The sequence below is a fragment of the Bos taurus genome, chromosome 24 (genome assembly GCF_002263795.3).
Source record: "Bos taurus isolate L1 Dominette 01449 registration number 42190680 breed Hereford chromosome 24, ARS-UCD2.0, whole genome shotgun sequence".
Classification (NCBI taxonomy): domain Eukaryota; kingdom Metazoa; phylum Chordata; class Mammalia; order Artiodactyla; family Bovidae; genus Bos; species Bos taurus.
Window position 1 is genome coordinate 39,439,713 of NC_037351.1, and position 13,699 is coordinate 39,453,411.

Sequence of the window (13,699 nt, forward strand, 5' to 3'; positions counted from 1 at the left end):
AGGTCAACTCACATTACTGAGGGTGAAGTAAGTAAAAATATTTTAAAAATGAAGTGTCAAGACTCAGATGAATTCTACGAGCTAGTGAACATAATATTATCCAGAAATTAAAAAAAAAAGATTTTGAAGAAACATAAGGAATTATTATCAGCAACAAGTTTGTCCTTTTCTCTTCTACATGCTTTACTCTCTGTTTCACATTTTTAAGGCTTCCTTACCTGAACTGGTTGTTCACCTTCTGGAGTCTTCTACTGAAGTTCAAGCTATAGCGATTTTTCGATACGGAATGTGCAGAGCCTGATTCCACTTTTTTTGCCTGTGTTTGTTCTCTCAGACGATTCTGAAGCGTTGCCTCCTTTTTCAAGTTCCTGTCCGAACACAGACAGCCGAAAGCACTGGTTTGTATAAAAATGAGAGGACAGGCGTCAGTTTAGGGTGACGCATCAGGGCTGACCTGTCATGGGAACAGACACACATCCAAAACCGAAATGCTGAATAGAGACGCTTTCCTTCCATGGAACACACTCCGTTAAGTTTCTTCCCATGTGGCCCTCTGCGCAGGCCTCAGACACTGGTCAGCAGACATCACAGACTCAGTCGTCAGCAATACAGTTTCCACAATTTAAGAAACTTAACAACAGAAGACTGTCATAAAGATGCACGTGCAGGGAAAATGCCATATAAACAGCTGACTCAGTCTGTGTCCTTGAAAATTCATGCCCTGAGGGGACTACCTGCATCACAAAATACTATGGGGTAATTAAACATTTACCAGCAAGAGAATATTAAGCTTTTTTTTTTATCATTTGTTTATCTGGAAATTCTGTATCTGGTTGTCCGCTTCATCCTCCTGCGCCTGGCTAGGAAGTTTTCTGTTTGAACGTGAAGCGCCGATTGTGGGTGAAAGAGGAGAGACTGGGTTGCAGCTGGATCCTGAATTCCAGATGTGGTTGGAGCCCGACGGCAGGTTCAGGTCAAAGCTCTGCCGGGACCAGTGGTCCAGTCCCTTCCACGGGTGACTGCTGTCTCCAGGGCTCTGCACCCACGGTTCTGCCTGCAGAGGCTCCAACCTGTTTCTGAACAAGGGAGGCGCCATCGGAGGATGACCAGGCGTGATGGCGCCCCTCAGGGACGTGGCCCACACCCAGGCTCCAGTTCCTCCAGGGAAACGGGAAAATCAGATCCAGCTCCTCGGGGTGTTGTGACCATGAGAAATCTCACACACACAGACACACGCAGAAACATACCCACACAGACATACAAATAGACACATACATAGACACACACACACAGAGACCCACACATACAGGCACATACACAACACACACAAATACACATACATACACAGACGCAGATACACATAAACACAGACACACACACACACAAATACACACACAGACATACAGGCACACACATGTATACTCACACAGACACAAATACACATGAAAACTACATACACACGAAAACTACATACACACAGACACACACATACACACAGAGACACACACAGACACGCACACACACACACATACATACACAGACACACACATACACACACATAGACACACACATACATACACACACACCCCAGGTCTGGGAAGTGCTCTCATGATGACAGTGCTATCATCCTTTACATCCAAGGGAGCATGGACTCAAATGTGATCTTGGCAGTGGGCTCTTTTTTTCCAGGAATTCACTTCCTAGTTACTGTAAATGTGCTGGTAACACGATGCATAATAAATCCTTTCTGATACAGGAGAGTTTGCTTTTGTTATTTTCAAGTCATGATCAAATTAGGGAGTGATAGCTAACAGTGAACGATGTCGGATTTGTGATCTCCGAAGATTTAGCTCTGGGACCAGGGATCAGGATCACTCAAGAGCTTTTCTGTAGCAGTTTTATTAAAGTATAAAAAGGACAGAGAAAGCTTCTGACATAGACATCAGAAGGGGGACAGAGAGTGCCCCCCTTGCTAGTCTTAGCAAGCAAGCTAAATACTTTTTTTAATTGGTTATTGCAATAAATCCAAAGAATGTCTCAAGGTTGTAAAGATCTTACTAGACCCACTCTCACAATTTACATTTTAGATGACAGGATTAGAACTAACAATAGAAAGATCTTACCAGACCCACTTCCATAATATACATTTTAAGATAACAGGATTAGTCAGAAGGTTTTCAAGAAGGAGAAACTGTCCTCAAGCAGGATACATTGTTGTTATATAATCCTTAGTACAGAGTTTAAGCTGAGCTGTTTTGTTGTGTAATCATCAGCTCCGGGCTTAAAGAAAAAAAAAAACGTCTTATGTGACTAAGACTAAGGAATGCAGAGAAAAAAAAAGACATACACACACAGAGACACACACATATACACAAACATAGACACACACACATACATAGATAGACACGGATACAGACATACACAGACATACACACACATACATACATACACATACATACATATAGACACACACATACATACACACACACCCCAGGACTGGACGCTGCTCTCATGGAAAGGTTGTCCTTTTCTCCTCCTTAAGAATTCCAGACCCCTATCTCCTCCTCAAGAGCCCCAGACCCCTTTCTCCTCCTTGGGGACCCCGGACTTCTTATTAACCTGCCTAGGAATTGACTCAGGAGCAATGAGGTTTCCCTCTATTTTACAATAGACTGAGTTTTCTAGGGAGCCCCTACATGAAGTCTAACCTCAGAAGGCTTCAGTACCAACCTGGATCTGGAATGGGCCTTCTGGAATTTGGAGTGGGGTGATTCTGATAACACTAGCCTCGCTTGACATAACAGGGTAAACCTGTACTTTGCCAGACAGCAGCGTTCCATGCACATATGTTCTGTAGTTCATATTAATTGGCATTGATCTATTAGTTTGTTTATCCAGTTATTGATCCAACAACCCACTAATTTAGCATGTGCTGCATGCTAGGCACTTGAGAGAATACAGTTCTAGTGAAGAAGCTGGGATATGTTCCAAAAAACACAATTTAAAATAAGAACAAAAGCTATCCCTACTGAGTGTCTACATAGCCCCACTGCAATACAAAGTGTTTTACATACATTATCTCTATTATTTAGCACTAAACACCCAAGGGAATCCCTGGTGGCTCAGACGGTAAAGAATCTGCCTGCAATGCAGGAGATCTGGGTTCAATAAATACCCAAAAATATCTTTAACATAGTTTTCATTGGTAAGAAAACAGGCTCACACAAGATAAGCAATTTTCCCAATGTGACTTGGCACCTTCGTGGGAAACCCCCCAAATCAATCACTTAAATATTAGCACCAACCATGTGGGCCGAAGTGGGACGGCGCTTTCGGCACTGTCAGAAAGGGAACATGATTCTTGTGCAGAGTGGCAGAGGCACTATTCCCAGAGAAAGCAGTGGTACCCAGCCCACCATTTCTAGGGGAAAATAAATCAGTCTGTGCTGGGTCCTGTGTGAGGCGTGAATGGTGATAAAGCAGTTTCCAGCAGGACCGATCGGTTTAGGCTGCAACTTATGAGATTTAAGGGAGATTTTTGGAAAGAATTTTCTGCAGATGAGAGTTGAAAGGCATTAGGCTAACCTAAGGGAGATGGAAAATGTTTATTTCACGCACAGTTGAGTTTTCACTAAAATACTATCACTCAGAAGCTTTGCTAACCATCCATCAACACATACTCCCAACTCGAGATGGTTTAGTGATCATTATGGCCATGAATTTCCTTGATTTCATATCATGACCCCTGTGTGAGTTGGGCTGCACAGCACTCACGCCGTCTTCCTCAGGCTTATCTGCCCAGGCTTGTAGAAGCTACCATTCGCCCTCTTGCTCAGTTAAGAGAAATTCTGTTTTCCTCAATCTTGACTCATTAATCAGTCCTTTTAGTCATTTAATCATTCACTTAGTTCTTAATCCCATTCCAGCTCTTCTTTGTCTCACAGGTACTAAGGCATGAAAAACTAAAGATAGTATTGATGTATTTTTCATTGGTAAGAAAACAGGTTCACACAAGATAAGCAGTTTTCCCAATGTGACTTGGCATCTTCTTGGGAAACCCCGAAACAAATCACTTAATTATTAGCACCAACGCAGTGCCTCGAGCATCACCAGAATGGGGTATTTCTCAGTTCTGAGAGGCAAGGCATATGATAGAGTATCTCCTTATTATACAGATCAGAATGAAGTGTGAAGTTCAAAAGAATATATTAAATGACAAGAGCATATTTTGCAGAAGATGCTGGTGAAGACCCTGAAAGAAGGTAACAATGGGAGAGAAATGGAAGTTTGTAAGGAGCAGAGATGATGGGCTTTCAGTGGCATTGTCAGCACCCCATTCAACCTCGGCTCTGCTGGGAATGCATTTCTGGGTTGTAGCTCTGTGCTTACTTGCGTTCAGTGCAGAGAAATATTTATGTTACAGAGATGGCATCCCCATCATGAGCCTTTCTGCACACGCACACCCTTATGTGTGTGTATGTGTTCTAAGTCACTTCAGTCATGTCCGAATCTATGCAACCCTATTGATGGATGGTAGCCTGTCAGGCTCCTCTGTCCATAGGATTCTCCAGGCAAGAATACCGGGATGGGTGGCCACTTCCTCCTCCAGGGGATATGTGTGTATATGTGCGTGTTTAAGAATATACATGACTCTTCATAAAACGATACACATAGAAGAAAGTTGATTAAAGTGGTTGTCCTAGGTGTGATGAAAACCATTTAAAACTTACTACTGATTTAGCCAAATATTGGGGAGGGGGGGAAGGTTCTGACGACATACTCTTCAGCAAATTGCTGACATATAAGCTGAAATTTCTATGCCTCAAGTCTCTGTTGGTCAAAGGAAAATGGTAGCTTCTGATGGACAGGGAGGTGGCAGGTTCAAATTTCAGCTCATTGTGGACAGAGTGAAGGAAGCAAGAAAACCACGGGTGGGATGGCTGGACTGAGCGGGAACTCCGTAGGAGGTGGGGTTCTCCTGACTGGGAACCACAGCTGTCCTTAATTCAATGTATGTGTGCTGCTTGCAGGGAAAGGAGGAAGAGACTGCAGAAACTACATAGCTTTCAAAAGTCAGACACAGCTGAATACCAGGAATTTCATACAGTTCAGCTGAATAATTTATAAAATATGTCAGGTCCAAGTTCATCAGCAAGACAGATGACTAGAGGGCAAATGCTAAACAAACAAAAACTTCTAGACAGCTGCAAAATTTAAAAGAGGTTTTGGGGGATGTCCTTGGTGGTCCAGTGGTTGAGAGTCTGCCTTCCAACACAGGGGTTGCAGGTTCGATCCCTGGGCTGGGGCTCGGGGGGACTAAGATCCACATGCTGTAGAGCAACTGAGCCCGAGAGCCACAAGAGATGCTTGTGGTGCTGCAACTAAGGCCTGACACAGCCAAAAACAAATAAAAATTTTTTTTTTGAAAGAAGATTTTTGGACCAGATCTGAGATCTAGTAGACCTCTTCATAAATAGAAACAGAAAAATGATGGCCATTAAAAATACTAGTTTTGCTTTTAAGAATATGTAAGTATAATTGAGAAGCAAGTATAATTTCTATATCATCTGAGAAGAAATAAAAAAATAAAAGAAAACTGTATTGGTATATATTCTTTCCTTAAAAACTGTCCTGCCCTCCTCTTAGGAGCAGCATCCTTGGCTGCTGCTGCTCTGCTGGTTGTACCAGGGCCAGAGCTGGAGCGGCCAGTGCTGAATCACTGCAGGTGATGTCAGGCCTCTGATGTCCTCAGCCTCTGAATTCACCTTCCTTCCATGACAGGAGCACCTGATTTCACAGGTCAGTGCAGTGGCCCTTATTCTCAGGACCAATCCTGATCTGAAGCCTTTGGTGAGTCGCTAAATCCCACTGTTCAGTCTAAAGTCCAAAGGTCTGAACCTGAAGCAGGTCCCAGTTCTGATAGTGGAGCCCAGGGCTCAGCCTCGTGGGCTTTGCATCACAGAACCTGGCATTTGCATTGCTCCTTGTTGGCTCAGTGATAAAGAATGTGCCTGCCAATGAAGGAGAAGGAAATGCAGGAGACACGGGTTCAATCCCTGTGTTGGGAAGATCCCCTGGAGGAGGGCATGGCAAGCCACTCCAGGATTCTTGGGCTTCCCTGGTGGCTCAGATGGTAAAGAATCTGCCCTCAGTGCAGGAGACCTGGGTTTGATCCCTGGGTTGGGAAGATCCCCTGGAGGAGGGCATGACAATCCACTCTAGTATTCTTGCCTGGAGAATCCCCATGGACAGAGGAGCGTGGTGGGCTATAGCCCATAGGGTCACAAAGAGTCAGACATAACTGACTGACTAACATACACACACACTTTGTTTCTAAAAGCCTGGTCTAGAGAGACTTTTCCTGGTAGTCCTGTGGTTAAGACTCCGAGCTTCCAATGCAGGGGGCATGGGTTCGATCCCTGGTCAGGGAACTAAGATCCTGCCTGCTGCACAGAATGGCCAGAAAGTAAAAATAAACTTAAAAAAGTAAGAGTCTTATCTACTGTCATGCCAAGAACCCAGGGGTCCTCCTCAGGGAAGCCCTATGTTCCCACTTGGTTCTTGCCAGGCCCCCTCCCATGACAAGGCCTCTGCCTCCTAACCCCACCCCTGGAAGGCAGATCTGCCTCCCCAGCTGACCAGGCCTCCATGTGCCTACACCTCTGAATTATTCTCTTTTACTGTGCTTTGCCCACTTCCTGGGATTCCTCACCTTCATTTCTGATTCCTCCTGCTTGGCTCCAATTCCAAGAGTCAAGACGAGAGCTGCTGATTTCCAAACCCCTGGGCTCCGGGCCCTACTCATCCAACACTATTATCATCTTGTACTCACCACGTTTTCATCTTCTTAGTCCCAAGCAGCTGATGTGGTCCCTGCTTCTCTATAATTCCCTTGTCCTGATAAAAATAACGGGCCATGCTCTGTCAAACCCTGGGGGATGGACAGTCTGGACCAGGAGAGTGTAACTAAGCTGTCACCACACACCTAATTGGAAGATTCCCAAGTGCTGGGCACTGACAGCCCCGGGGTGGCCAGAGGGGCCTCGGGCACCAAGAGTCCTTCCGTCCTGAGTGCCTTGGCCCCCCTCTCTGAACAGATACCTGCCCAAGTATCCATTAGCATCTTCTCTCCATGACTTGACGTTAGAGGGTTTACACATTCAAGCAAACTGGGAAAGATGAAACAGCCCCTTGGGTGCTGTACTTCAAAACATAAGTAAAACCCAGAGGTCAGCGGTATTCCAGGAAGAGTGTCAGGTCGCTGACAACCTTCTTGCTGATCCAGAAAAGGGAAGTCATCCAAGAAAGGCCAATAGCTCCCAGAAGGAGCCTGGTCTGGGAACATGGCCTCACGCAGCCCAGGACTTAGGCTGCAGTGAGACTGTGAAGAGTTCTTCCCTAATGCAATCTCCAGGAGGCTCACCGCATCATACAGCTTAGTCTTAATTATTTTCCTGGCCAGTTGTAGTCTTTCTTTCTCAGACCTAGACAAGACAATATATCTAAGCCGGGAGGTTAGATGCTAAAGTCTCCTGGGTTATCTTCAAAAGACAAGAATTTAATTGTTGGAGTGAGTGGAGGCCAAGTATTTGGAAGTGTTCATGGAACAGATCATCTAAGGGGCTTGCCTCCTGCAGCAAAGGCAGCAAGGAAGCCCTGGATGCTGCCTCCTCGGAGGATGGGGACAGAGACTTGAAGAACAGGGGGGTGTGCCAGGAAACAGCGGGGGAAGACAAACCTTTGCCTCACTGCCATCCAGCTTTAACATGTGGACAGCTTAAACGTGCATAGTATGTTAAATGGATAATTTTTATTTTGAAGGTAACATTGACCTTTTGGCCAACGGTATTAAAAGGCATGATAAACACTGAAAGGCAGGTTGCTGTAATTGTAGAATTCCTGTAATATTTTCTATGGAAATGTACAAAAGCTAACTAGGACTTAAAAGTGTTACTGATTTTACTTCTATGAGGATTGTGAGCAAGTACAAATGATACATATATAGAGCAGCAATCAAAGGTCTCAATATCAGGTTTTCTTCAAATTCCTGAAGTTGATTGCCAGTTCTCTTCCCCTAAGTCAGTTAACATACCAAAGGCAAACTTGTACTGCAATTTAATGTGCATAAAGCAGTATCATCCCAATTAGCAATAATCAACATTAGTAATCTTATTAAACCTGGAAGGGAGGCTTTTATATATTTCTTTTTTTTTTTTAAGTTTAAATAAACCACACTGAGATATTAAATATTAGGGCATGCATGTGTGCTAAGTCACTTTAGTTGTGTCCTTGTGGCAACCCTAAGGACTGTATCCATGGGATTCTCCAGGCAAGAATACGCGAGTGGGTTACTATGCCCTCCTCCAGGGGATCTTCCCAGCCCAGGGATTGAGCCCGAGTCTCTTGTGTCTTCTGCATTGGCAGGCAAGTTTTTTACCCCTAGTGCCACCTGGGAAGCCTAAAGATTAGGGGCACCCATGTAACTGTGGATAAAAATGAACACTTACTTCTTTCAAGAAAATATGATTCAACACTACTTTTTCTACCATAAGCTATCTTGACATACTGTTCAAGTAATTTAACTATTTGTTACTGAGAATCAACATGCAAAATATTTTATATAAGATGACCAAACTAATCTAAAATATATATATGAATTTTTTTATTTCTACTAAATTTAGGCAGTAAAATCATTCAAAAATTTAAAGAGTAGATGATACCTAAACACAACTTGATTCATCTAATACTCATAATATCTAAAACAGATCATAGTTCTATAGTTTTTACTCTTTGTTATGCCCTGACTTAAGCTCTCTTTATACGTTAAGTTTCTGAATTCTCACAACATCCCTCAAGATAGGTTCTATTATTATCTTCATTTTATAGATGAAGCAATTGAGGTACAGAGAGGTGAAGTAAGTCATACAAGGCCACACAGGTAGGACGCTGGAGTCGGGTTTGAGACCCAGGCTGACTCATGCTAGGATCTAGGCTTTTCAGTTCTATGCCAAACTTCCTCTGGGATGAGACTTTTTCTGAATACATCATATATAAATAAAAGTGGTGGAATACTTGACATTATCGCCCTGTACATAGTGGATGCATTGCCAAATGGATATTTATGATGTTAATGTATTTATGTAATGTCTCTGGCATTGTTGATTATACAGAGAGAAAGGTAGGAAAATCAGAACACTTGGAGAGAATTTAAGCCATTCAGTGTTTTTTTTTTTTTTTTCAATTTCATTCCGAAATTTACTGAGTTGTTTCAAGAATAGAACATGTGGTGAAAAAGGAATTCTTTAGAAACAAAGACACGTTCTCTGCATGGAATAAAATGTGATGTGAGGAACTGGCCATCTGGATAATTTTTTATTGGGACAAGCTGTAATTTATAAAAACCGTGAGAAAGGAGGAGAAAATAGAGAAGAGACAGGCTTGACTTTCTGCCAGAAAAAAGATTTTGCATTCCATCCTAACATGTTTTAAATGAGAATTTAAATATTCACACCCACATACACACAAACTAATGTTTCTTCTACACAGCCAAATACAAGATTCCACCTACCTTGGCCATGCAAGTGTCCAAGCAGACCCTGTGTGAGTGGAGGCCAGGAGCGGGGGGAGGGCAGAAATGCTGCCAAGATTCCATCCACAAACATTCACTGCGTGCCACTGTATGCTGGGAAAGACTGAGGACAGGAGGAGAAGCGGGTGACAGAGGATGAGATGGATGACATCACCGACTCAATGGACATGAATGTGAGCAGACTCCGAAAGATGGTGAGGGTCAAGGGAAGTCTGGCATGCTGCATGGGGCTGCAAAGAGCTGAACACGATTTAGCGACTGAACAGCAACAACTGTATGCACAGCACTGCATTAGGCATTAGGGAACCTGGACAACTGTACAGAGCCTACCTCAAGGGTCTTTGACCTGAGGGTCCAAAAAGAAATGAATTAAAAATCTAAAAGGCAAAGGCAGGGACTTCCCTGGCAGTCCAGTGGTTAAGACTTTGCCTTCCAATGCAGGGGATGCAGGTTCCTTCACTGATTGGGGAGCCAAAATCTCAATGCCCTGAGGCCAAAAAGACCTGAACATAAACAGAAGCAATGCTGCAACAAATTCAATAAAGACTTTAAAAATGGTTCCCATTTAAAAACGTCTTTAAAAGGCAAAAGCTGTGGATACTATATTGTGAGTTTATTGTTACTACTCATAGTAAGTGTTTAATAACAATATAACCGTAACAACAGGGATACATACTTCTTAAGCATATACTATGTATCAGGCACTATAAGTGTATATTACATTATATGCATTATTTCATTAAATAAACACACTCTGGGAAGGGAATGTTTTCATAAAATTGTTTTTGTTGTTGCCGTTGCTGTTAATTAATCTAGGACCGAGGAGGGCACAGGGGGCAGGTTTTTGAAATAGGTCTGGCCTCATCAGTCTCAGGCATGGAGACAGACAGATGAAAGATCCTGGGAGAAGACCACTGGGCCAGGAAACAGGGCGGAGACCCTTTCTCACCATACGGGGCCCGAGAGCTTCAACTTCCCAGAGATGCTGGAGGTTCCTGAATTGGGAAAGAAAGGTTAAAGGTCGGGAAGTTTATACTGGCAGCTCTGGCCAAAAGAGGAGCAGGCTGAGGGACGGGATGGGGGGACAGGAGCTGATGGCAGGCAGGCCAAGGGTCTGGACCAGAGCAGCAGCATCAGCAGCAGAAGGAAGCTGGTTCTGATGCAGAGTGTAGAAAACCAGCCCGTGGGGCTCAGAGGCTTCAATCTGGGCATCAAACCCTGAAGCCTAACCCCCTGAGTGTGATGAGATACCACAGACAGGGCTAAGATCATGTTCTCTGTTTCCAGTGTTTTAAACAGCAGGACTGAGGGACCCCGTGGTCTCCTTCTGCAGATGAGCAGAGACAGACGGCCGCTCAGAGTGTGAATTCCACCACACGCCACGACATTGGGTCTCTCTGGCTCTAAGCGAGGGTCTCAGCTTCCCACGTTACCCCCGCTAAGCCAGGCACCTCAGGAGCAGCTGAGTGGTCCCTGGCCTCCAGCTGCAGCAGCGGGGATGGATTTCCTAAGAGCCTCTCAGTAATGGGAGCCTGTGCGATTTCACACAGAAGAGCATCCTTTAGACAAGAGAGATGTGGCTGGGGTGGCGTGGGGGTGGAGGGGGCTCCAGGCAGGAGATGGGGCTCTGGCTTGGTACTGCAGGTAACAGTATTTGAAAAGGCAGAAGAAGTTTTCTTTTGTCTTTAATTTTGCTAATTACCATCTTTTAAAAACTTGCCCGTATAAAAATAGTTTCAATAGAAATGTTCCAGTTGTGTGTGTTTGTTGGCAAATCTGCCTAGATCAGCTGGCATTTAAGCTCTCCGGATGCGTTAGCTGTGCAATCCGAGAAAGCTGAAACTAGGACCCATTTGCAACAGCACAGACTATTCAGGCCCATCCACCGAGCTCCGTGTGACTCTACAGGACCTGATCTCAGAGCTAGAGGCCCTGACTGACAATGACCCCATCCTGAAAACCGAGTGAAGCAGAACCGAGGTTTCAGGGCAGGTGGGCCATTTGCAGAGGCGGGAGGGAGCAAGGCTGTGCTGGCTGCTTTCTTCCCTTCCCTCCCGGAGCTGAGCTTTCTGGAGAAGCACCTCCACTCCCGCCTGCCGCCTCCTGTGTGTGGCACGCTGAAGCTTTCAAGGGACCGTGAGTCTGTGCAGATGTGTGTGTTTGGGGATAGTTGAAGGCAGAGATGTTCTGGAGGAAGGAAACTAGTAGAGGTAACTCAGGGTTTCTTTTTAGTTGAAACCACACACTCTTCTCAGTGGTATCACACGTCAGCTTCTCTCAGATAAAAGGCCCCATTTCTATCTAGACCAGCGATGGGCCACTTTTTAAAGCAGCACTTGACAGGAAAGATGGAAAGATGAAATCGACCCATGACTTTACCCTCGAGGTGGATGTTCTTTGGAAGTTTCAGGGTTCTGAATGTTAACTTTGTTGGATTTTTTAAATGGTTTAAATCTCGATTGTCTCATTAAATTTAACCAGTTCGGCAGTGAAATCTTAAATGTGTTGATTCTTTACTTCAATTTCTGCCCCATACTTTCTACCCACATGCAAGGTTTACTTATATATTCAGACCATGAAAACTACGAGAAATTTTACTACCTTAGAGCCTGAACAAGGTTTTACTTGTCCTCATTTTAGCTTGTAAGCTATATACTGAGGTTTCTGTTTTTAGAAAAACTATATATAATTTATAAATTATAAACTTTCTAGTATAGAATGTTAGTAGATGGTTTCCCAGAGCCCCCAGGGCTAGAAACCATCATGGTTTCCCAGATGGATCCCCCGTTTCCTTCTGGTTTTATTGTGTACACCACGTGTGCAAGCGTCACTGATGCGAGTGTGTCCGTGCACCATAGAGGAGTGTGGTCACCATCACAATGACCGTCCAGGGTCTTGTATCTCTCTGTCTCGGTAAGCCGCCTCCTGACAGCCTCTTCCTCTGAGGCTCTCTCTCCTCTGCAGGTTCTTTCTGATTGATGCTGTGCATGCGTGCTCAGTCGTGCCCCATTCTCTGTGACCCCATGGACTGTAGCCTGCCAGGCTCCTTTGTCTGTGGGATTCTCCAGGCAAGAATACTGGAGTGGGTTGCCATTTCCTTCTCCAGAGGCTCGTCCCCACCCAGGGATCAAACTCATGTCTCCTGTGGCTCCTGCATTGGCAGGCAAATTCTTTACCACTGCGCCACTGTGCCACCTAATCATTCCTGAAGGATTAACAAATATTATTCCAGAGCCTCTTTGGAGTCGAAATCCTATTTGAGAATCTACTAAACGTCATGGATTCCCTGGTTGACAAATGCATAAATGCAAATACACACAAGCATGGCCCATTCTCTCACTGACTTCACGGCTCCCAGAAGACACCTGGACCAGTCAGACTTCACCACAAAAGGGTCTCCAACAGATTGCATTCTCCCTACTTTCTTATTTTCTTTAGAAATGCAGAGATTTTCATTCCTTTTTCATATACTTTACTGTTGCCTCTTTGTAACATTTTCTTTTCCCACTGAAGCAAAGAGAAGAAAGGTGGCCCTAGGGGTAAAGAATCCACCTGCCAGTGAAGGAGAAGCAAGAGATGTGGGTTCAATCCCTGGGTTAGGAAGATCCCTTGGAGGAGGGAACGGCAACCCACTCTGGTTTTTGCCTGAAGACTCCCATGGAGAGAGGAGCCTGGTGGGCTACAGTCTACAGGGTCACAGAGTCAGACACAACTGAAGCGACTTAGCCTGCAAAAGAAAAGACAAGCAGAGGCCAGTGAGCCTTTCTGGTACCCAAGGGCACCATCACTAACGGAATCTGTATCCAGAACCAGTTTGCATGCTCACTAGGGTGGAAGGGTGACCCTTTTAGGCGTTGGGCTGCAGAGCTAAGATGTGTCCTAATGTGAATTTTTACTTTAAGTCCAAAGAGAAGATTTGAAGGTGGTGAAGTATGATTGCTCAGTATTTACGAAGTCCTTTGCAGGCTGGGAGTGTCTCTGCTTCTGGAGGGAAACCTCTAATCCTAATTAGGCTCGAGACCCCTTTGGTTTCAAATTTAATCTTTTGGCAATAGAGCAAATAAACTTTATCTCCGATATGCGACATCAGCACATTTGCGAGTCCATTTC

The 13,699-nt window shown here is 44.5% G+C and overlaps 1 protein-coding gene across 1 annotated transcript in view; it reads right to left on the reverse strand.

The window, feature by feature from the left end:
* Positions 1 to 13,699, reverse strand: part of L3MBTL4 (L3MBTL histone methyl-lysine binding protein 4) — a 155,469-nt gene that overhangs the window by 52,264 nt on the left and 89,506 nt on the right. Inside the window, 1 exon segment of the mRNA XM_059881118.1 lies at positions 219 to 432. Coding sequence (XP_059737101.1) covers positions 219 to 432 — 214 coding nt within the window.